Here is a 24,675-nt window from a genome sequence, read left to right as displayed (position 1 = left end):
AGTTATTTATTTACTTAGAAAGATTGATAAGAATTTCTCAGCGTAAATCTTATTAAGCTGAAGTATACGTTGTATGACGTGGTATCATCTTGACAAAACACATACTAGGAAACGTGACTATAGGTATTTTGTATTCTAATTATTAGAAAACTGCAATCTTTTTGAGAACGAAGGACGCGATACTTAAGGCCTTAATGTCATTATTTCAATGAAAACTATAAAAGCACACTTCGTGAAAGACACATATGGCCGAGAAATCTAATGTTACGTTCTTTATAAAACAGGAAACCTCATTTTGGAATACCAATATCAAAACATGTCTGAGAACGCTTTGAATTATCGAATTCTAGGTTTGGATGTTGCGTTTGGGGTGGTCATAAAATAGGATAATTGTTTATTGAAAATAACGATATGTTTTTCCTTATCATGACAGTCACACATCCTTGTCCTTACACATAATAGTTGAACATTCCTCTGACTGATTGTTTCACTCATAATTTAAAACCGTGACCGCCGATGACGCCTTGCTCTGTTGTTAAAATAGTGCGCCTGTCGCAATATTCGCCATGAATATAGGATGTCGTTAATTTAATTAAAAGTCAACGTGACATTAAACGTAAAGTCACTCATTTGTATACAAGGCAATTACATGGCGCATTATTTCTTGACGAATCGGATTTTAATTTCTGTAATTGCAATAATTGTGTTTAATGTCAGATTATCAAAATAGCTGACGAGAAAAGAAACTCGACAACTACGAAATAGGAGCTCAGCCTCCCCCCCCCCCCCCTATTTTTTGTAATTTAGTCAGAACTATATATCAAACCATACTTGGTTTGAATGGTGCTCATTCACAGTTGTTCAGTTGCAGAAAGTGCTCCTATGGCGATACTCACCACGAGTACCAACCCTTCAACACAACGCACTATCCAGATACACTAATTTGAATATAAATCAACGTATCATTCGGCGTTGATCCACTCAGCTGTGTGAGGCAAAATACACGGTACACGACTTACTGCATGGCTGAATTCCTGATGATTGAATATTCATTACTGTTATGGCTGTCTTTAATTTCATATTATCTGGGTAGCTAAGGAAAAAACGAAACTCGAAACGATGGATTAGGAGACCTTCTTCTCATCTTTGACCATTTTATTATAGCTATGTTTCAAATAATAATTAGCATACATGAATTTGAATGGCGGTCATCGGAATAAAATATGGCGGGAAATAAGAGCATATAGGTTTTACTCTTTGTTCTATTGTTTCAAGAGGGCACAAAAAGTTTTCACGTGCAAGGCATAAATATTATATTTCGAATTTAATGCTGCTAACTTCAAAGTTAAAATGTATTAGCCAACGTCCGACAAATGTCGAACGATGAGCAGAGTTCCGATGCATCACAGTGTTTGTCTTGGTCTGTCTCGTACGGATCTAAATTGCAATGATTAAGCAATTAACAACTTTCTGTGTTGTCTCTGTAAATACCTGAAATGCGTATTCGTAAGGCGGGACATTTGCGCTGAAGACAGGAATGCTTCTGATATTTGTAATGAACAATGCTCAGTCAACCGATTGCTCTGATGAACTAAGTGTATTAGAGCTTCGCCACCAGTGAGCAAAATGATCAATATGTGGGTAAAGGATTAAACATTGAAAGTGGGAATCACAGGTTGATGCCCCCCCCCCCTCGAAAAATGACGCAAGCTACCTCATTATTCACACCTTGAAAATCGTTGTTCCTCTCCTTAGTGAGTTGTTTGTGAATGACACGTGCAAGCTGCCTCAAATATCGGGCTTCCTCGCAGACAGTTCTTTGATCAAGACAGTAAAAATAGGCAGTGTGCATTTGCTTGACACACATAGAAGGGTAATACATTTGCATTAAATTCCCTGACATCCATAAACATAATATAAAAAGGGGTAACACTTTCCTTTCACTTCACTCACAGCCCACTTTCATTCGAACATCACCCCTGATATTTGCCTTGAAGACGAGTTTTCAAAAATGCTGAGATACAGCAGCTGTGTATTAGTGAATTAACATACTAATAATATGCAGATATTGCTGTCGGGTGCTTGCCATCGTAATGCCATTGCATATCAACGAGTCATGACAAATCTTTATCTATTTAAAAAGTCGACCACATATGGATATGCGTTAATTCGACATCCAGTAGAAAAAGGAATATCGGAAACGTCGGCGTGCGCTGGTCGGGTACTGTCCAATCCGTAGAATTTGACTTGGCTATCACGTGACATCTCATAATAATCTATTAAGTGAGACTATTTACGTTGACTCCAATGTTACTTTTCCTTAGCTGCTGAAAGAGAAAGAGCTGTTTAAGCTTCGGCTGTATTCTAAGTTGCCTCGCAACGAGTGTTCATCATTTGTATTCGACGGCAGACGACAAAACTATGGAGGAGTTAGGCGACGAGGGGAACCTTTCCACGTTCAGTGAGTACAGTGACACTAATGCGTCGTACGATAGCTATCCCGTCAACTTCGGGACGGAAGACGGGTTGATCGTGGCGGTTCTCTTCGTCATTATGATCCTAACAGTCGCCGGTAATGTGATGACTGTGGCATCGTTCGTGATCGACGACAAACTCAGAACGAACGTCAGCAACTGGTACCTGTTGAACCTCTCCTGCGCCGACCTGTTGGTCGGCTGCGTGTCGCTGCCGTTCAACGTCGCCGGGTATGTAGACCTGAACGGAGGAGGACTCACCGAGAATCTTTGTAAATTCTACCTCAACGTCGACCTGATCGCCACTTGGGAGTCTATCGCTGCCATTATATTGATCAGTCTCGACCGATACTGGCTACTCACGAAAGAGCTGCAGTACAAAATGAAACAGAACCGACGACACACGGTAGGTTTGTGTGCGGTCACTTGGTTTATCGTCACCTTGACCGCGATCTTGCTTGTCTGGGGCTATCCGGAGTGGGTGGAAGTCGAATATATTGATTACCGTTACACCTGCGACCTCGAGTTTTTGTATCATACTTCTTCAGGTGTGGCCTACTCTGTGCTGTCGTTCTTCATCCCGCTGGTTGTATTGATCTATCTGAACACCCAGGTATTCATCAACGTCCGAAAGAGAAGCCAGAAGACATCGCCATCCCATTGGGAGCTGGAGCTTACGGCAGCATCGACCCAGCAGACAGCGTGCAATATCGCTACGGTATCGACAAAACAAGGAGCAGCGGCACAGTCCATAGCATTTACAGCTTCTAAATCGCCGAAAAATACAAGAGCACATGAACACGGCTCGGTCAGCAACGTTAACGAGCCTGAGAGGGGCCAGAACAAAGCCAACCGGAGAACGAATATTTCTGGACAAGACAGAAAATATATAAAAACAGCCAAGGTGCTTCTGATTATTGTGGGAGCGTATGTTCTTTGTTGGGCGCCGTACAATATGGCCCTCGTAATTACATTTTTCTGTCAAGATTGTATACCAACTATGATGTGGACGGTGTCACTTCGTCTCCTCTGGTTTAATTCAGCCCTGAACCCATTCCTTTACGCCTGGAGCAACTCTCGCATTCGGCAAAACTTTAAGAAACTGCTTCTCTGCCGATCGTGCGATGTCTGCAGGAGACCGTGATGACTCGCGCAATTTTGCGCGCCAAAACACAACTTTCGTGCTTTGGCAGCCGACATTTGATGTTTGAACAAAGCGGGAGAATTATACTGCACCTAATCCCTTGCCATCTGTCGCCCAATGATTTGGTCAATTGAATTGCTTCAGAATAAGCTATTGTTTCTCGTTGAAAAACATGTGTGACCCGACCCGGGATTGCGTGTTATCGTTCAAACGGGTTATTTTAACCGATGTTTAGGTTAAGTAGGAATATATTTTACGGCGAGCTGGAATCGTCCGATCAGGTATTTGATAATCAGTGTAATCATTCGATAAATCAATAAGAAAACATCGATTGTGGTGTCTAAGCTAATTAACGCTTGATGACTACGTCATCGATGATAATATTGAATCAATATCATAGCAAATATGAGTGATTCCAGTGACCAGACCTATATGTTTGAAATCTTCGACCCTACTTTTTTATTTCGAATTTCAATTTTCCTCCCTGCCAGACATTCTTGAAGTCAAAGGGAACAAACAAAAATTTAAAAGAGGTTAGTCCGACAGGTTTAGAGGACTTGTTAGACGCATGTTACAGAAAACACACACATTTTGTTTCTGTAAATCTTTAGAACGATATATCAGTCTCATACAATTATAATGTAAATGTTTATGTGCATTGTGCCTTGTATAATGTGTGCATATTTGTGAAAAGTTAGCCACGATATTTTCATTGATCGCCGCTGGCGACTCTGTTATCGTTTGTTATGTATGACATGGTTGTTCATAATGGCAGTTGCAATCGTAATTTTGTCGTAAAAATTTGTCATTTGTGATTACTTAAGATAACTGTATCTTATTGAAATATTAGGCTGGTGGTAATTTTGATAGAAATTAGGAAGATGAAAAAAGACCTTTTGAAATGGGAATCACCCTGTTAATCACGTTGCGATATGAATAACGACTTGCAGTGTATTGTCCCTTAGGCCACCCTCGTCAAGGGAAATAAAGCCCCATGCTTTTTTACAACAGTGAAATGATGATGTACTCCTCGGTACAAGTACGATCTACCTGAGTACAATATACTCCTGAATTCACAGTATAATAAGCGAACGACTTCCGATCGCCAAAGTCGGGAAATAGACACAGACACTTTATTGAATAGAAACTGTGGTGAGTTAGACAATGTGTTGTCATTTGATGTGGTTTGATTCCTTCATCCATCAAATAAATGGAATCATGATGACAACGTTGAACATTTTTGCGTTGGTTTTGTACTGTGTAAAGTTGTACTATGCATCGTGAATAACGATGAACATTCAGCTGCAGTCTGGTGGAGGGCATCGTTGAATTAGGTCGTCAAGCAGCCACAACTTAACTTGAAGTCTTAGAAATCGTGAACCTCTTGGCCATTATACTTACGACGGAGAATTGCTGTTGTGGGCATCAATGTCGTGATGCGTACCATAGTATAAATTTCCATTACTTGGGCGCGCTTTATGTTATATCCAGTCGCCTAAAGCACACAATAGTAAATACGGTTTTCTCTGAAAGCCCCAGTGGCTATAACATTATACACCATTTTCATGATTTTAGATTAAAACCAACTATTATGACAGGTCAATGTCTTCAATGAGAGATGCATGTCAAGCTGCTTTTACTACATTAGTACAGGAATTGTACATCAAGAAACTGTATAGAAAAATATATAGAAACAACCAGGCTACCAATTTAAAGCTTTTATCTGAATTGGAAATATTCGTGCGTGACGAATTTTTTACAAAACTATAACTATAAACTGGCTCTTTGGTAATAATTTACAAATACTGGACAGAAAAATATTGTAGCTCTTTATAATCTTGGTACAAGTTCTCATGTGCAGTTTTAGGGTGATATTCCAATTGAATACGGACTTTACATTGCAAAATGTTTTATTCATCGATCACCAAGTCATTGCGTTATACAAGTATTATCACCAAAACAGTCTAAAGTGGTAATTTTTCAGGCAAACTGAGAAAAGTTGATTTGTATCCTGTGGGGGGAAAAGGTGCATAGAAACGATGACGGTGAATACGTTCTGCTCCATGGATGCGAGATGGCGACAACGAGGCACATCCGGGTGTTTAAAGACGGCAATTCTACCAGGGGAAAAATTAATGTTAACTACAGAAATGGAAAAAAGAAACCTCGCGTGTTGCCAGGACAACAGAGATTTCTCATAGAATTGGCAATATATTTAAGTGGGGAAATTTTCAGGCCAAAAACCCAGCCATGATAATAAAAAGCATCAGATGAATATTAGGCAAACTACATAAAAAGTTTGAGCAAGGTAGACTATTGTTCTGGATCAATAATATTGCTTCTTTCTCACTGTCATGTATTATGTTTACATGATGAAATTTCCCGCCATTTTCCAATATTACACTTTCATGCTCTCCCGAGTATAATTACAAAAATCAAGGTTAGTATTTATGTAAGAGACAATGTGAAAGGATATTGGTTTTCTCGTCTTTATACCCTTTCGTAGTTTCTGTTGTTGAATTTCGTCCCTTCAAGCTCTGTTGAGGGCTATTGATGGCTACACAATGCACGGATTTAATATTATCGTTTAGAAAAGCAGAGAGAAGAACGCTACATTTCCATACATTTGTGACAGATACGTCATAGCACAGGGTTGATAGGTTGGCACCGGACTATACCACTCTTGAGTGAAGTCTGTGTTGAGAGAATGTCAGTTTTAATTCTTTTTTTCCTTGGTGGGGGAGCAGAATTAGCGTGAAGCGTATATCAATTGCACATTGCGTGCCTTCAGGAACGGATCAAACGCGTGTTTTGCCATGCAGAGTTCCTTGTATCATAGAAATACCTGTTGATGCGTGAGGAAATACGCCCGGTTTTAGACATGTATGTTAACTATATGAAAGATCTTGTGATTACTAATGTGTTGAAAAGTAAAAATATATTAAAGTCTCACTTAGGACTAATCACAGTGGTGACACTGATAAATAATGCTCTTTAACTTATTAAACATGTCTCCAGAAGTTGAACATTGTCAACTGCACAAGAAATTTTGGCGTAAATGCAATTAAAACTTAATGTTTGAGAATGTAAAAGCTCAATATATCGATATTCTTTATTTTCGAGATCTGGATTTCGCTCATTTAATTTTTGCCGGATCATTTAGCGTTAAAGTTTGATTAAAGGAAGGGGGTCGTAGGAACTCTGCTCAAAAGTTGCCTGAGACCCGTACGGCCGATGTAAAGACTATCTAGTTTACGTTGGCGAATTAAGAAAGTTAAAACATATTTGTTAACAATGAATAGCGTAAAATTAAAATGTAATGCAGCTATGTTGATGTCATGCATCCCGATACCATGCTGGAAATACATTGTTCGTAAACAACAAAGTCGCACACGCGCAGTTCCGATGACTCCGTCCCTTTAAAATGAAAAGTAATGTACAATGACGTTTTTGTCTGACTTAGGGTAGGTGTACCGGTGCTGCAATAGGTTTTTATTTGTCTTTCCTCTCATAATTGGATTTTGACTGTGATGACTAAGCAAAAACTTGGTGAAACCCAAAATACATGAGCGGCACCCGGTGTTGTGCGAATACACATACTTTTTTGAGGGGTCTTCTTTAAACCGGATGTCTTAACAATGAAGAAAACTCCCTAACTGATTCTTCACATCGTTATATTTATACTTTTACACCGAACTTGTGAATAGAACATTAGTTTCCTTCATTCTTTTCTTCTTTTATGTCGTTCATTTAGTTCATACATTTTGTCATCTACCTGCTTAGCAGTCTATCTGTCAGTAAATCTATTTTATTTATTTATTTATTTATTTATTTACTTATTTATTTATTTATTTATTTATTTATTTACTCATTTCCAACCTTTTCAGATCGCGATTTTGGCTGTCGATGGGTCAGTATCAATCTTGTCCAAGTTGTATATTTATCTTTCATACTTTCTTTTTTTATTTCATTCACTTATTTATGTTCAATCTATTTTCTATCGATCTACTTATCTATAAATTACTATTTATTTATTTATTTATTTATTTATTTTCTTCTCTCTCATATTGCAATCTTGGTTGTCGGTTGTCATTATGATGCCGGTCTTAGTTGTATGGTTTTCTAAAATTTACCTACTTTTTTCTCCATACACGTACCGTGTATGCATCAGTCTTTTACCTGTGACAGAGAGATATTGCTATGCCGCTGGTTCAGGATATGACCCAGCAAAGTGATGACCTCTACCTGAACTCATTCCTGGACACAAAGCACTGATTCTGTAGCAAGGCAGGGAGCCAGACCTAGTCGCTGGCAATACTGCCGCAAACGACATGGGGAAACTGTGTACACATATTTGAAGATTTACACTGAAGTCTTAATCTTTTTGATATATCATGTTGTCGTTGCAAACCCAGCTTGCTTTTACATGCCAACGAGCCGACTTGCTAAGTGAAAACACAAGTCTCGCGAGATCCCGCCAGCTAGCAGTGAGAACAAAAACGGTATTTATGATAAGGCCATTTGAATTCTTTGTTTGCCGTCACGGTCCTTTGATTTTGAAACACCTACCAGCCAGCCAGCCAGCTAGCCAGCCAGCCAGCTAGCCTTGGCTAGCCAGCCAGCCAGCCAGCCAGCCAGCCAGCCAGCTAGCCAGCCAGCCAGCCAGACAGACAGCCAGCCAGCCAGCCAGCCAGCCAGCCAGGCGAAAAAACAAACATAGACAAAAACACTAGTGTATTAACACAAGCTCAAATTTTGTTTGGTTTCTTTTGAAAAATAATATTTTTATTTGTAAAAGTGTTAACGTCGTGTTTGTTTTCTTAATTTTCTCTTAACACTTATCAGCTCGTGGATGGCAAACAAGGAATATTATTTAAAGCGCCTAAAGGTAATCCTAAAGATTTTAGCGTCTGAAATTATCATTCATGTAATTTGGGCAGTCTGAGACAAAAATCTCAAACTTCGAAAGAAGATTTTACTTCACATATAAAGTAAGGGTCTTGAGATAGTTTTGTCCTGAATGAACATTTTCCGATGTCTCACTAGACACTATAAAGACAGTTGGTCCACAGTGTGCTACCCTTAGTAATATTGTTATGAAAACAGATCCATATTAAATGCACCATCCGAAGAGAGAATGAAGATCTCAAAATCATACAATATTTCGACCGTGTCGAAGAAGGACTCAATCGAGATTACGGATTTTTAACACATTACAAATAACTATGTTGGCTGTGATTTGCCTCAGTTGTTCCTACCATTGTTCTCACTCAACATACAGTGTTCTCTTTTCTTTGTGCAAGCCCTTTGTTTCACTTTGACACCTTTCTTTGGCATTGTCCATTACCCACAATGCATTTGGCCTTGTGCTCTTTGTCCATTATGCAAGTACATCTGATGAAGGAGACTGTTGTCTTTCAAAGCTAAAGTTACAGTAAAACAGTTGATCAACAGTGTGCTACCCTTAACAACATTAGACAATATAAATAATAAGAGATTGTAAAGGGAGAACGGAGACAGGCATGTGGAAATACATGTAAGCATCAGTTGATTACAAGGCCAGAAACATTTGAAAGAGGCGATAGCATACGAAATTTATTGCCCTTAGGGATAAGGGTTTTGCTTAATGTCGATTTTTGTTCGCAATTCGCTCTAATCATGTGTATAAAACGATTACACCAACACAAAATGTGTAAAAGTGTGATAGGCATCATTTAGAAGTACTGTTTCTGTTTGAGATGTTTGTCGTTGAAAAACGGAACAGCAGACTTAAATTTCTGACAATCTTTCAGCAATCCGTTTATCGTGCTTTTGAGAAGTTCAAGTCGCAATTAATCATCATCGGTTTTTCACACTTCCCTGCTCACTCTGCACGAAACATAGGGGATGCGGAAGACATTCGAAGTTTTACGCAATTGGTTTCGTATGCAGCGCGTGTGGTTCTTGTGTGTCTTTTGCTTGTGTTTGTTTGTTTGTTTGTTTGTTTTGCTTTGTTTCATCATTAAGCTTATTGAGGCTGATAATTGTTAATCGTTAACCGTTCCAAAGGCGTATGCAGCTCGTGTGGTTCTTGTGTGTCTTTTGCTTGTGTTTGTTTGTTTTGCTTTGTTTCATCATTAAGCTTATTGAGGCTGATAATTGTTAATCGTTAACCGTTCCAAACTATGACACTGCCATGTAGTCTGACAGATTCAGTACTTTAACCAGGCTTTACGATCTGCTAGCAAATTTGAAAATAAAATTACAAAAATTCCCATCGTATAAGTAATTTTTCTCTTGACAGGATAGGATTATCATGATAGGAACCGAGATCTAAGAAATTGATATTTCAGCGAGTATCCGTCAGCAAAATAAAAGCTTCTGAGAAATAAAATATCGCTTAACTGTAGTTCCATACTTGTCTCTCTGTTGGGCCACATTTGAGAAGACACCAATTAAATAATAAAGCTTGCCTTTTAAATTTAATTTATTTTCATTCTTTTTTCTGTTGCTCTTCAAATTTCGGAGTCTTGTCGTAGTCGACAAGTCCCGAATCATGTAGAAATGTTTGGTGTTTTCCTCCTCAACGTGATTTTTATTGACCATGTCTAAAGTTATTGTTGTTTAAAAGTTAGTTTCAGTTCAGACAGGAATTTATTTGTCGATAAAAACATTGCACAATGTGAATTGTCACAGATGTCATGCACTGCGTTAAGGCTAACAATTTGCATTTCAACATAATCAAGATAAAGAAAAGGAAAACGTAAATTGCTTCACAGAACAACATATTCTAAATGCTTCTCAAAGTATAATACATTTCATCAATCCCCTGTGGCAAGTTGTTCTCTCAGAATAAAGTTTGTCTATACCTGTACACGTTGAACCAGAATAAGCAAGGCACGCTTCCCATCGGACGCGCCATTTCTGAAAATTAATGTTGGAATAAATGTATTTGACTTCAGACAATATTCTTTACATTATAATTCCCCATAATGTGGTCACTGAAATCAGCAGGCTTGCCATGATTTCGACAAATTCGATTCAATTTGTTTTTGAAAAGATTTATACAATTTCCTTAGCTTTTTTCAGAAGAGAGCCGTACTACGTGCTTTTTTAACCATTCATCAGTTGAAATTGCTCTTAATGAATTAGTTAATGTATAAACTATCCGTCTTTCAAAATACATCTTAATTGTACTTTCTCAGGCTGTGTTCGCCAATTTACTGCTATTCATTCGGTTTCTATCGCCGAATACCAGATACACGATACCCAAATAAAGAATTGAGGGTACCTTTTAGCCGTTTACAATCGCTTCAACTGGAAGGCCGCCACACGCACAGAATTAGCTAGTTATGTCATGCCCATCCGGAATTTGTTTCTTGGCAATGATCCAAACTTTCGTAAAATAAGTAGAGTGCCTGGTAAAATCAACTGGTTAAGTCATTTCACCTGTTTACAAATTGTGATTTTGCGCTATAAAGAGTGTTTCAAGGTTCTTGATTCATGCAATTCTAACAATATGCCTGTAGTCTAGATTTAGAAAAAATAATTTGATGGTTTCGTAAGGAAACGTGTCTTCGATTTATGCTCTGTTATCGCGTTTGGAAATATATTTGACCCAGGGGTGGTTTAATAATCATAGTTAAGCGGATCTCGAAACTACAAGAATTTCCCTAAATGCTATTTTTCCCTTTGGTTCAGGTCATCAATGCATCTGTTGCAATCTGTGGTGACAGATGTACTGTGATGATAACAGTTATTTATTACAATACTATACACTAAACGTCGTGTATCGTAAATATTTCAAAATGTTTACCGCAATCAGTGAAAATGTGTCAAAGGGCATTTACCGCGTGTTACAGCTTACTATAATGAATTAAAGAAACACTACCCTCAATAATGACAGGCATACATTGTTAATGTGATGTATTGGTTGAGTGTACGATCGAATCATGGACGGGCAGAGAATACCAGCAACAAGACTACTGGGTCAATGTGACGAGAGCAACAAAACATGTTTGTCTTTTTGTGTACAGCAGCTGGTCCTGGACATGTCTGGAAACTGAACGTTTGCACTGTGGTGGGATGTGTCACATGACATGACGTAGAGAGCTGGCACTATTTGCCACACACCTTACAGGCAGCCAGCAGTGATCCTGTTATGTACTCGTGCTGACTTACAAGCAGTTGGCATTTTATATTATCAAAAAATTTGTAAGAACGACAGTAAAATCCATGTGGTTTTGTGGTACAACACTAAAACCGATGTGGTAAATGATTTTAAAGTACACTTTATGAGTAAAGACTGCATAATATTACACTGTCAGGTGCAATCATCGGCTAGACGGTAACAGAGGAACCAACCCTGTCTATAAAATTTGAAACATGGTTTAGCAGGAGGTCAGTAAGTCCGGCGAAACAACACCATCCAATCTGCAAACACCGGTTACTGACGTCTGACCTCCTGTTGGACAATGTATCAGCTTTTGCAAACGGAGTTGATTAAAATATAATTAAAAATAGTTGACTACATCGATTTTAATGTTGCACCACATCGATTTCTACAGTTGCTCTTATCAGAAAATTTCTGTACACTAAAATGCAATTGGTTGTCCCATACAAGGGGATTGTCTTCTTATTTTACATTTACCACATCTGCTGTCGGTATTTATAACCGCCACCAAGGCCTTACATTTCAATATGCCTTATTGTCTAAATCACAGACAATGAGAGTAAATTGAAACGGCTTTGACTAGATGAACACGTGACTCAACATTGGTCTTACCTGTTTCTTTATAAGAACTTTCCGTTTTACAAATCACTCCAAAATATCCGTCGGTCTGTTAAAACAAACGTGGGGTTGTTAAACAAATTAACTTCACTTAATATAGTGGCAAAGTCGCCATCTTGTCATATTATTATGTATGCTACACTTGTTAAACATTCATATTTAAGTTACTTGTCTCATTCTGCGGACTAGAATACCAAAAAACTACTTTTTAAGGCATGACAACTAACCATTAATGTAACACAAGCGGGCGAAAGAAGTAAATATTTCAATGAAGCAACTTCCAGGTCGACTTCATAATGAATTAGTAATATCACAATTGAAGTATCTATTTGCATAATATAGATATAAATAAAGCAGAAAGGGATCCGAAAGGACCATCAGACAACGCATTAAAAATTTATATTTTTATTCGTTGAGGGGGGAGAAAGGCACATGTTCGCTGAATTTGTAGAAGTTGTCCCAGAATTGTTAACGCGTAAAAATTCCGCGAGATTATTCATTTTTCAGCTGCAGATCTCGTAAGATTTGATATTAGAGATAAATAAGGGAAGGGTTTCTAGATTAATTCGCACTCTGGGATTAAAATACTTCAGACTTTTGCTACTTTCCTCGGGGAAACTTTCAACTATTCTCTTTACGAGGTGTCACCGTGCACATTGTGAAAAAAGCAGCACACTATACCTAACATTTATCGAAATTTGAAATGCAAAATGACGGCCACTACTCTATTGGAAAAATTAAAATGTTTGACCTTCAATAAAACTAAGACGACGAAAACTGTTCATACCCCCAAAAGCTTCAAAATAAGCCCCCACAGCCGGTAGACCAGAAAATAATCGGGAAAAATTGAGAATCAAAATGCTTGTCCTCGAGGCCATCAGGGATTTGCGAATTAAAAGAATCGTAGTTTTTGTCTCTGGAAACATCAGTAGATTTTCAATTGTAAAGCACAAAGTAACTATATTAATTTAAAATGAAGACAACATCCCCTTAAGAAGATTATAATAAAATATTAAATTGACGGTCGAAGTGGGCGAAATATTATTTATTTATATTATTCTTTTCAACAGCGTCTAAAGGCTGCCACTTAAAGACAATTTAATTTGAAAAACCTCCATGAAAATGCAGCATGTCATTAGAAAAAAAATGACAGGGCAAATGCGCATGAGACGTAACAAAGATATTTCATTAAGGTTATATCGACAAGAAAGAAAGGAGTGACGTTATCAAAGGAGTGTATCTTATACATATATCATACGTGTGTTCTCTTTGAGTTTGTCAGTTCTTTAGTGAACGTATAATATAGGGTTTGGAAATAACTGCCTTCGTTGATAGTGCGTAAATATACGGCATTGAAAATTTCCTTAGGGCTCTGATCAGTATGCCACGTACAAATATTGTTTTGATTGTTGAAAAAGAACTTTTGTCAAAAATAGAATAATAAAAGTTAGTGTGGAATCGATACAATCGATGTTACGAGTCGGAGGAGCCTTTTGGGAGGCAGGTGATCCTTAGTCACGTCACCGACATGGCCTTGGTCACACTTAGTACCGAACACAATACGATGGACCACAATAATTGTTGATCTCCTTCCTTTCTACGACTTAATCTAATACGTACTCTACTTTTAGTTGATTTGTCATCCATCAACATCTAATGTAACCGCCTGGAATTAAGTATATTCAAAAGTAGTCCTTTATTTGTTTAATTTTCTCTATAATTGGCTAAGGAAATAACTACAATTAGTTAAAAACGTAAATTTTTCGGGGAATCTGTTAAAAATTGGGACTTCAATTTACTATGCTGTGTGGATGTATGTTTACAACATACACATATTTATTTAGGTACTGTATGTATGTATGTATGTATGTATGTCTGTATGTCTGTATGTATGTATGTATGTATGTATGTATGTATGTATGTATGTATGTATGTATGTATGTATTATGTATGTATGTATGTATGTATCTATGTATCTATGTATTATGTATGTATGTATGTATGTATGTATGTATGTATCTATGTATCTATGTATCTATTCTATCTATCTATCTTTCTATCTATCTATCTATCTATCTATCTATCTATCTATCTATCTATCTATCTATCTATCTATCTATGGTTTGTTTATACGTATACATAAATACAGCTTTATTGTTTTTGCTTTGTCTGTCAACGTCTCAACCCGCTTCATATTTAAAATAGTTACGATAAATTTTACTGAGTCACCATGACACCCAAGCGTCGAGCGTAACAAGGCCTATATAACACTGAAATGAAACTCTCACATTGAGTTAACCAACGTACTTCAAATGAGGAAATAATCGACACAGGGGAATTCCTTGATTGAGTCTACGTTATTAACCAATCTCTTCTACGTTTGTTTGCGCGGGAAGAAGGATTCCTAAAATTAGTGAAAAATAAAAATATCAAGAACATTAATTTCACCAGCCCTGGCACTGCCGATAGGGGAATTGAAACAAGTGTAAAAAGTAATCAGCAATAGAATTATGGAGGTAAGCGACCGCTAACATTGACACGTTTTTCCTTTCAAGGTCATTTGACAACTCTTTTTCAGCCTTCACGTCGACAAAAACTAACAGCAGGCTCTATATAATTGCCCTGTTCTGCAATCTTTGACCGAAATCGGGCGCTAATGGAAGACAATAATTCAAGTCGAGCTGTATAGTATTTTCATTGCAAACCTTATCACAATGGACAAAGCTTCACTTTAATCTCTGCATTAATTTCGATTCTATCATTTACCAATTAGCGGGTGAAATATTCGCTGTTTCCACACTTGTCATCGGACGGTAACCATGGTAATTAGTGTAGTTCCCTTGGCTGGAGTCTTATTTCCTAATATTTAATATTGGATTTATACCGGCATTTATAAAAATCATTGGCTGATAATTCTTTTTGTTATTTAAGTTATCATGAGGATTATAATTCTTCATAGTTGTGTATTTACATTTGTTTAGTTTTGTGAAGAGTGACATTTCATTCAGAGATGTTTGAAAGCAAACAAAAAACGTCATTTACGAGATCAAAAGGGAATAATGTGAAAAGCAACCTGTTGTTATTCGAAACATTGAGAAGCGATCAAAGTCTGAATAACGGTGAGTAGGAAATCAATGTGCACACATGACTTAAGTCAAATTTTCCTCTTCTCTCAAAGTGATTTCTATGTACGATGCAATTGTCATTAAATTGATTCTGCATGGACGTGAATACTAATACGACGAAGAGAGGAAAATTTGCGTTTTACATCACAGTAGCAAAATTTGCTCTTTTTTCATTTTACCGCCATAATGTACTCGGCAGGAGGCTATTTTCCTTTCGTGGCAAGCGAGAGATGTTCATATGCTGATGTTCTCGATAAAAGCGAATGAAGTTTCAGAGAAAATACATGTCACTTTTATAGAATTAAGCTGAAAACGGGAACTTCCCCAGCGTGACACTGAAACGTTGCAGTCGGAGAATGGCTGCTGGATCACAGTGGATTAGATCACCACCGATTTCACGAGAGGATTTGACCTTGACCGTACAGGCTACAGCTATGGATCCTCAAATACTCCGGGTCGGTGAACTTGAAGATTGACGAATATTTAGTCAAACGGAAAAAATAAAGATTAACTGCAATAAAACAAATTGGGACCTCAATGAGAAAATAAATTCAATAAATATGAACACAATTGGAACTAATTTGGGATAAATAGATGGTGAAGTAATGTCGGTTTAATCTGTGAATGTAAGCTCATCTGCTTTTTTCAAGTTATACACTTACTGTTTTTATGAGTAATTTGTATTATTGCAACATCTAATTACCGGGTACTGAGAAATTCGAAAGATGTGAAGGTCCAATTCTCCCAAATTAGTTCCTATGGTGTTTATGAAAATAATATGTTGCTGCCATGAGGATTGATCGTTTAAGCGCCTCCGTAATGCATGCACCGACGCTGACGCAAGCTCGTGTTCAAAGACACCGATGTGTGTGTGTGTGGTTGATGTTTTTATGCCTGTCATTTCGTTGCCTATCAAGTACCAGGATTGCATTTTCTTGATGATTACAGTCATACACAGATAATTTTAGATTTTAGACTAAGCTTGTTTGAAATCCTCGCCGACAGGGAATAGCAATCCCTGACAACACTATGACTTAACAACGTGTAAAATCGCACACTACGTATCCCTACTCGAAGCTAATTTTACATGCAAGCCAGTAGGGTTGGTTTTCATTCTTTGCCCAAAGTGTCTCTTTATTTCCTAATAATTTGTCTTTTGAAGATCGAAAATAAATGAGATTTTTTTTCACTGAAAGCGCAGGTCAACTTCTGCAAGGCTTTTGTTTGTGTGCGCACACGGAAGTTTTCAATAATGACGATCATTTGCCATGTGATGTGAGCGCCGGCCCTGAAAAATTCGTCACTGTTGCAAAAGTCCCCTAGTAAAAATAAATATTGTGAAGAGAACTAGGTACTTCTCAGCTATACTAAAGAAAGGGATCAGTTGGTACACATTTAATCAAGCAATAGTGCGCTGATGTCACATCTATTTTCAATCTCTCAAGTTCGCGAGTTGAAATATATTAAATATTTAAATATTTAAAAATGGGTCTTCCAATTCCGCTTGTCTTATACACTTGTTTGCAATCGATGTGTTTTATGCGCTTTCGTGTGTGTGTCTGTTTGAGAGAGAGAGAGAGAGAGAGAGAGAGAGAGAGAGAGAGAGAGAGAGTGTGTGTGTGTGTGTGTGTGTGTTTGCATCGCAATACTTTGAAAGTATTTTTCGATGTTTTTGATGTTAAATGCGGAATTAAATGTCAAAATATCAGGCTGAAGCTGATCGCGACATCGATATATTTGATCATCATTTCGAAGAGGGAAGTCGATGAATTTCGATTTACGCAATTAGCGGGAGGAAGTTGCTAACAACCACGCCATTTACCACTTCACCGTCTTCCTCTTTTATTGAGTATATATACATATGCGTTCTCACTTAAGCATATCTTTTGGGTTTGATCTTCACGCCGAACAGCGTTAATTTTCCTCGCACCGGCGAAGAACAGTGGAACAGTTTAAAAGCCCTCACTTATAAACGTTATTCCAAGGTAGGTACCTATCATGCAACATTTACATTTTAAATCGTCCCGACTAGAGAAAATTAATTTTCCGCAAACGGGCTGTAAATTTCATAATCACTTACAACTTTTACTACGAAATGACAATTCTGAACTACATGTGCACCGGCGTTGTTTTTCTTTAAATATCTTGACACGTGTGCTATATCACTTAAATTTTGTGTAAGGATAGATTCATCCAAGAATATTAGATTTGTCCCAGAATTAATAGCAGAAAAAATTACAGAAAAAATACAGAACAATAGATTTTGATCGTTCGTTTGTATAAAAGTACTATGGACTTTCATTTACGACTTTACGCTCCCTCGTAGTGCATGGTATTTACCTCATCCTTTGTTGCGGGCTATTTTTCGAATCAGTTCAATCGCACGCGACGATGCCTCCAATGCAACAAACATTAAGATATTTCCATGTGGTTGAAACGATACAAAATAAAACGGCCATTAGTGCGGTACATGGATGTGAAGGTTTAATAATAAAACACTGAATATCACGCGCACATGTGACCAGAATGAAATACCTCTGATGGAAAAGTAAACGAATATTAGCACAAGGGAATCTAGGTTAACAAATCGAAGGCAAACAAGAAACAAACAACTGGCTTAGATACTACAGTAAGTTGCTTTTCGCTCGATTTTTTACGCACTGTAAATTTTGACCTGTTTATAAACACCAGGTGCTGCAGTATTATTTTCAGGAAATTCCCTTTATTGAAACAAAGAAGTAAATTTTTGTCATGAAGTTTATCGAGTGCGCAGCTGTATCCTGGAAAGGCGCGCTTGCCTCTGATTGGTTCGTGTACATTTATGACATCACTACTTTATTCTTTAACAGGGAAGTCAAAAGCAAGCTGCAACAGTATCTCAAAATTCTCCGATAAGTTTCTTCTCCTGGTGACGTCATGACAAACACGATTCTTCCGACAGGTTCGTGTCAACTTTATCAATTTTCTTTCTCGTGTTTGTTTGTTTGTGTGTGTATTTTTATGAGCATTTCAATGAGCATTTCAAATTATATCTCGATTTGCCTTTCTGTCGTTTTAACAATTGTCGTGTATATAAATCATAATTCTGCACGTTGAATTATTGTTTTCATTTTAGCAATAAGGCATAATATGATGCGCTCAAAGATTTATGGTTTAAACAAGCCTTTGCAGAAAAATATTGTTTTTAATTTACTGCGATGCAAGCTATTTTGATTGACTCAGCTAGTGATGAAAAATCGTTTAGCTATGCGCAGTTAGTATGCATATATACATATATATATATATATATATATATATATATATATATATATATATATATATATATATATATATATATTTATATGTATATATGCATACTAACTGCGCATAGCTAAACGCTGTCAATATTGTTTTTAATTTACTGCGATGCAAGCTATTTTGATTGACTCAGCTAGTGATAGCTATATATATACCAAAACTTGTTTGTATCTTCTCAGAGAGGTAAAGTGCTCGATGCAGGGATGCAGAGCAATATTACAATAAATATGAGAACACATCAAGTATGTTTGGTACCTATTACTCGAGTTTCACGCATACAAGCGATCGTCAGATAGGTAGATTTTATCTAAAATCTACCTATCTGACGATCGCGTGTATGCGTGAAACTCGAGTAATAGGTACCAAACATACTTGATGTGTTCTCATATTTATTGTATATATATATATATATATATATATATATATATATATATATATATATATATACCATGCAATGCAAAGTATACATTTTAAGAGTAATGCAAGGACAGACGCAAAGACTCATGGTAGAGTGATGCGATCAACACGTGGTGATTGCTTCCCCTGCACGGATTTTGGAGAGTTTAAATTCCATGCTCTGTCGTATGATGTAGTAACATTGTAGCCCCTCTCATACTTCGCTTGGTATTTTTATAGATTGGAATGTTTTTTTTAGATGTGGTGCCATAATGAACGGTAAAATGAAATACTGGCCGTACTCACCGAATATTGCAATCACGGTGAGATGCTAAGTCGCTGGTAAAAGTAGTTAGGTACAGTCACATTGCATTAACACTTTCTGGTCTTTGAAACACTAAGATGCACCCTGTCGTTCGTATTGACTTTGCATTTTACACAAGAGAGAATGCTTCAATAAACTGAGTAAACGTCGGTTCTAAGGCGTTCTGTTTTAATGAATGAGAAATTGTAGTATCTAAGGATGACCTCGATTATTATGATCACATGGGTCCTATATGGCTCCGGGTAAAGACGATAATTCAAGAGAGCCGCGGTGATGAGTGGAACATTTGAACATAGACCGGAGCTACATTAAATTTAAAATTGCGAACAAATAGCTACTGAACGGAAACTCTCCAGTCGATGCAAAATTTTTGTTTCTTGTCAATAATTTGATCTGATTTTAAAGTTTAGGTTAGTATTTTTGTTTCATCGTTTTGGTGTCTTTATATTTTTCGTGATTGCTTTCTTTGTAACCATCTTCCCTTGGAGGACATTTTATTTTGTTGTTTTTATTTTGTTAATATTTGGTGTGGAGAATAGTGAAGCTATTGGAATGCGATATTCAGTAGGTCACAAGTCGCACTCACGGTACTACGGTACTATGTACCTCGAAAAAGACAAATTTTTGCTCAAATATTGCTCAATGGAATTTTCACCGACAGTCTCAGCAAATCAAGAACAACAATCAGAGGTCAGCGTGAAATGTTTGATGTTAGAGAACACGTGGACTGACATTGACTTATATTTTAAATTCAAAATGGCCGCCTTCCCTGTATTAACTCTTTGAGGAAAAGTATTATTTTGGATTTTCGAAACAAAACATGAGGGTGAAACTTTCCTTATACGGCAACTTTAAAATGATCCCCAAACAAGAAAGAGACCTGAATTCCTGAAAAGAATTGAACAAAATTGAGAGTCCGAATATCTGTCCCCGAGGCGCATTCTACCTCAAAATTTCCCAACTTCCGATATTGAGAAATTGCACTGCCTTTGCAAATACATTAAAACACACGACAACGGTACTGAACGGAACTAAAGAGAGACAAGACGTTTTTATCTCCGGAAATCTGCAATTTGTTGTCAGTGAAGGAAACGCAGATGTTATAAATGGGACTGTAAAGACAAGGTCATGACATTAGTGTTCCACATTGTAATATGCACAAGTAAAATGTCAGGCGAAACAAAATCAATCACACTGACGGAAAAACGATTTGATTTTTTATATCGGGTTTCTTACTGTTCTTGAAAAAAATCTATTAATGAATCTCCGCGTGATGACATGAAAACGCTTTTAATCTTAATACCCCATAAAATGGCATCGAGACGACTTTTATTAAACAGAAACAGATAATTAAACCAGATAATTTCAATAATATCTCAGACAGACACGAGCCCTTTTCTCCATAGAGTATTTTCCGACCGACTTAATTTTTTTTAAATCACGCTTAATATTCTGGTCACCTAAATCGTAAAGATGGGTTTAATGTACACAGAGTAAACAAAGAATGTCAAAGCACGCACAGAGAGTTCTATTATCCGAATAAATACACTGTGTGCCCAGGGGAAGCTCTCCGGACGACGTGTTATCGGGGTTATGCTACAAAGGCACCTATAAGTGTTAATCATTTGAGTCAATTTTTGTCACCTTTATAAAACATAGCATAGTCAATTTGTTCGGATTTTTGCCAAAATTTTGATAAAAGCTTTTAGTCAATTAAATGTGACGTCCTTTTGGTCCAAAATTATCAAAAAATTACCTAATAATTCATAAAAATCGGTCAAAATGTTGCTGCATGAAATTTTGTTTGGAATAATTACGGCATTTAAAAAGTTAAACAGCGTTTGCTTTCTCCGCTACAGATTTTTTTCGAATAAGTTTTTCTTTGACATAAATGTCTCTGTCGACTATCAAGCTCTGCGCTATTTCTAGCTCCAGGGCGCTCATGTTGCACGTGGCATTTACATGTTAATTCAGCTTGCCCACTACTTCCCCCAACTCATTACGTCATCCGATGCGCGTATGGCGAGAACACGAATTAATTAAACGACAACTATTCATGAACATTGGTATGAATAATGACAACATGTTATTTCTGTTGTACTTCTGCATCGATACAGTGTTGAGTAAATACGATGTTCTTTCGGAAAACAACTTTTGTTAATTAAAAATATGGTAATATTGTAATACACGGTACAAGTGATATCGTTACAGACCTAATCCCTCTCTCTCTGTGTCTTTCTGTCTCTCTGTGTCTGTCTGTGTCTGTCTGTTTGTCTCTCTCTCTCTCTCTCTCTCTCTCTCTCTCTCTCTCTCTCTCTCTCTCTCTCTCTCCCTCTCTCTCTCTCTCTCTCTCTCTCTCTCTCTCTCCCATATACACACTGCATACGTTACACATGTTCAGATCCCCGAGAATGGAGTAAAGATAACGTTGCAACGTGGTTACAGCTAACGTGTCACAGTCATGGCATGGATCCGGTAGACCTATCCAGATTCCAAATGAATGGAAAGGGATTGGCGTTTCTGTTGAAACACCATTTTATCGCCAGAACGCCCTCGGAAGCCCAGGGAGAAATCCTCTTCAACGACTTCAGGAGGAGGCTCATGGCAGTCCTGTGGAAACGCTACAAGACAAAGTGCTACATTCCACGTCATATGAAATACAGCTCTATGCGACAGACATCGGCAATCTCCCATACTTGATTTTTAAAGCTATAACACTCTTCTTCACCTTCTCATATATAGCAAAACACTTTCAACGCTGAACTTATTTGTTCATGCGCAGGCTAAAATCAAGACATACTGCGTTTCAAACATGAAAGTTAGCGGCCGTTCCATATTTCTCTGAAATCAAAAAGTATGACAGAAGTTAGCATTCCGTTGCGTTGACATATTCATGCCTGTGTTGACAACCATGAGGAACCAAAGAATATTTATTTTGCTTAATTTATTCTGGATCGACGCTGTTGGCAATTGTATTTTTAAGCCGCAAAATCATTCATTTGCCTTTTTCACAATGTCTTGAATTCGCGACAGTTAGCAGGACTTATTTTTATTTATTTTTTATTATTTATTCAAATCTGATTGAGAGGATAATTTGTGTGTTTTAATACTATAAAAACGCTACAAATATTTAAAAATTATGTTGTTGCAAGCCAGGCAAAGAGTCTTCCATTAAGAATTACACAACGACAGCTTACACGTGAAATTAAGTCACTGATTGACGTCGACGAGTAGAATAACTGTTAAGACATTTTGAATTAAAGTAAAGCCTTATGATATGACGAGCATTATAGGGAAGGGATTACAACTTCCCTACTCGCGGTCACTGAAAGATAACCAAATCGGGGACACCTCGATAGAAGTGTGTGGCTTCGAGTAAACACCACAATCCGATAAACTACTTCCCGTCTATCGATTGACGTGAACGATACACGATGAATCTTAATTATTACCATGCCATTTTCTAGTAGTAGGCATTTGAACAGAGTTTGTTCCACAGGAAGAGTACCTATTTATACGCCTTGAATTTATAGAGACAGCGTCAGATTCATAATCGACTTCAGGTGTTAGAACCTATGAGCACGCAATATGCAATTTTTACCGGCAAAAATTCGACAACCTTTAGATTTGTGTTTACTTTGTATTATCATTAATTTGACAACTCTTTTTAGGAGGAAGTAGGCTAGCAGAAGTACTTATAACAATCTCATTATTTCAGTTTAAAATATTTAACAGGAAACAAGGATTTTGAAAAAATTATATTTTTTTCACAAATGTTTCATGATGGAGGAGATGTTCCATTCCAAAGAAGATTGGATACCAGTTCTCAAAAATATTTTCCTCTGTTTTACTAATTATTTCTCTAACTTTGACCACTAACACGATTGGAATTGATTTTGCATAATTGGATTTTCATATTTTTCAAATTTCTCCAACGTGTTAGGTGCCGTATAGCTGAATGTTGCAATATTGCAAATTACTCATAAAAACAAGCGTGTAACGTAAAAAGAAAAGCAGATGAGATTACATTTGTAGATGAAATCGATATTACTTCACCATCCAATTATCCCAAATTGGTTCCAATCGTGTTCACTATCCCTTTCATGATGGTGTGAGAATGGCACATCTTTGCATTCAAGAACTTTCCTGGTCTCCTCATTAACCTGTCTCTGACTTATGTATTCATGGATATGTGCAATAGGAAAACTAAAGCAAAAGTACACTTTATTTCTTCAGTTACAGTTATTAGTTTTATTATATTTCTCATTTTTATTCAATTTACCGGATTAAAGAACGTGTACATGATAAACAACAGTAACATTTGTCAACTTTTGTTATTGACTGAAGGTTACCTTTCAATATCCGTCTCATTTTGTATTCTTTCAGTCAACAGCTTTACATGTAAAATCATCTGCGTTGCATAATTAATGATCAACAGTTAAAAATATGGCGTCGACCACTGAAATGAATGTCAACAATACCATCTTTCTATTCGCCGTCGCGTTCTCATCATTGACATCCGTCAGGATAGTCTCATTTCCTTCGAGATTTCCGCGAGATTCAGTGACGAACAGCAACATAGTGCAGGGCCGTTTTTGGCGGGAAACAAGCAACCTAACAGTGAAAGGTTTTGACAGGATACAGCCGTTGAACACGAACCAGCGGATGCTAATTTCATTAGAGGCGTCAATTTGCAGATCTCATTGTTGTAAAATATAAATCACACTTGATTCTAGAGATATACATTGTCGACTTCTCCTTTTTCAAACCAGCCTGCGCCGCAATTAGTGAAAATATATCTATGCGTTTCGAATAAAAAATAGATTTACCTGAAGCTCTCCTAATATAAATAACTACTTGCATTTTATATATTCTGCCAGGTAAATTCACCATGAGTACCCAGAATATTTTGGAGTTATCTTAACAAAACACAAACAAGGAGTTAAAAAATTCTTGAATATAGGCTGCTATAAGCTGAATTGTAATTATGATCCAGATTTGATAACACAAACGAAGTTCGAACCTACGTGTCCGGCCAAGAAAATGCTTATTTCCACCTTTAAACGTCTTGCATCATCTTTTCTTAATATCGCACCCGAACTACTTTCAGTTAAGGTAGAACGCGCCTTGGGGACAGATATTCA

The 24,675-nt window shown here is 37.2% G+C and overlaps 1 protein-coding gene and 1 long non-coding RNA gene across 2 annotated transcripts; both read left to right on the top strand.

Moving 5' to 3' along the window:
• The first annotated feature begins 2,421 nt into the window (after positions 1-2,421).
• On the top strand, positions 2,422-3,618 carry LOC139142886 (probable G-protein coupled receptor No18). Its single transcript, XM_070713072.1, has one exon. The coding sequence runs from the start codon at positions 2,422-2,424 to the stop codon at positions 3,616-3,618; it is 1,197 nt and encodes a 398-aa protein (XP_070569173.1).
• A 13,774-nt stretch (positions 3,619-17,392) lies between these two features.
• Positions 17,393-23,845, top strand: LOC139130147 (uncharacterized). The gene is made up of 3 exons (XR_011551806.1): positions 17,393-17,498; positions 18,363-18,454; positions 21,933-23,845. It is a non-coding gene; the product is annotated as an uncharacterized lncRNA (long non-coding RNA).
• The last annotated feature ends 830 nt before the right edge of the window (positions 23,846-24,675 follow it).

Source organism: Ptychodera flava, chromosome 1 (assembly GCF_041260155.1).
Source record: "Ptychodera flava strain L36383 chromosome 1, AS_Pfla_20210202, whole genome shotgun sequence".
In the NCBI taxonomy this organism is placed as follows: Eukaryota; Metazoa; Hemichordata; class Enteropneusta; family Ptychoderidae; genus Ptychodera; species Ptychodera flava.
This window is presented reverse-complemented; position numbering and strand designations above follow the sequence as displayed.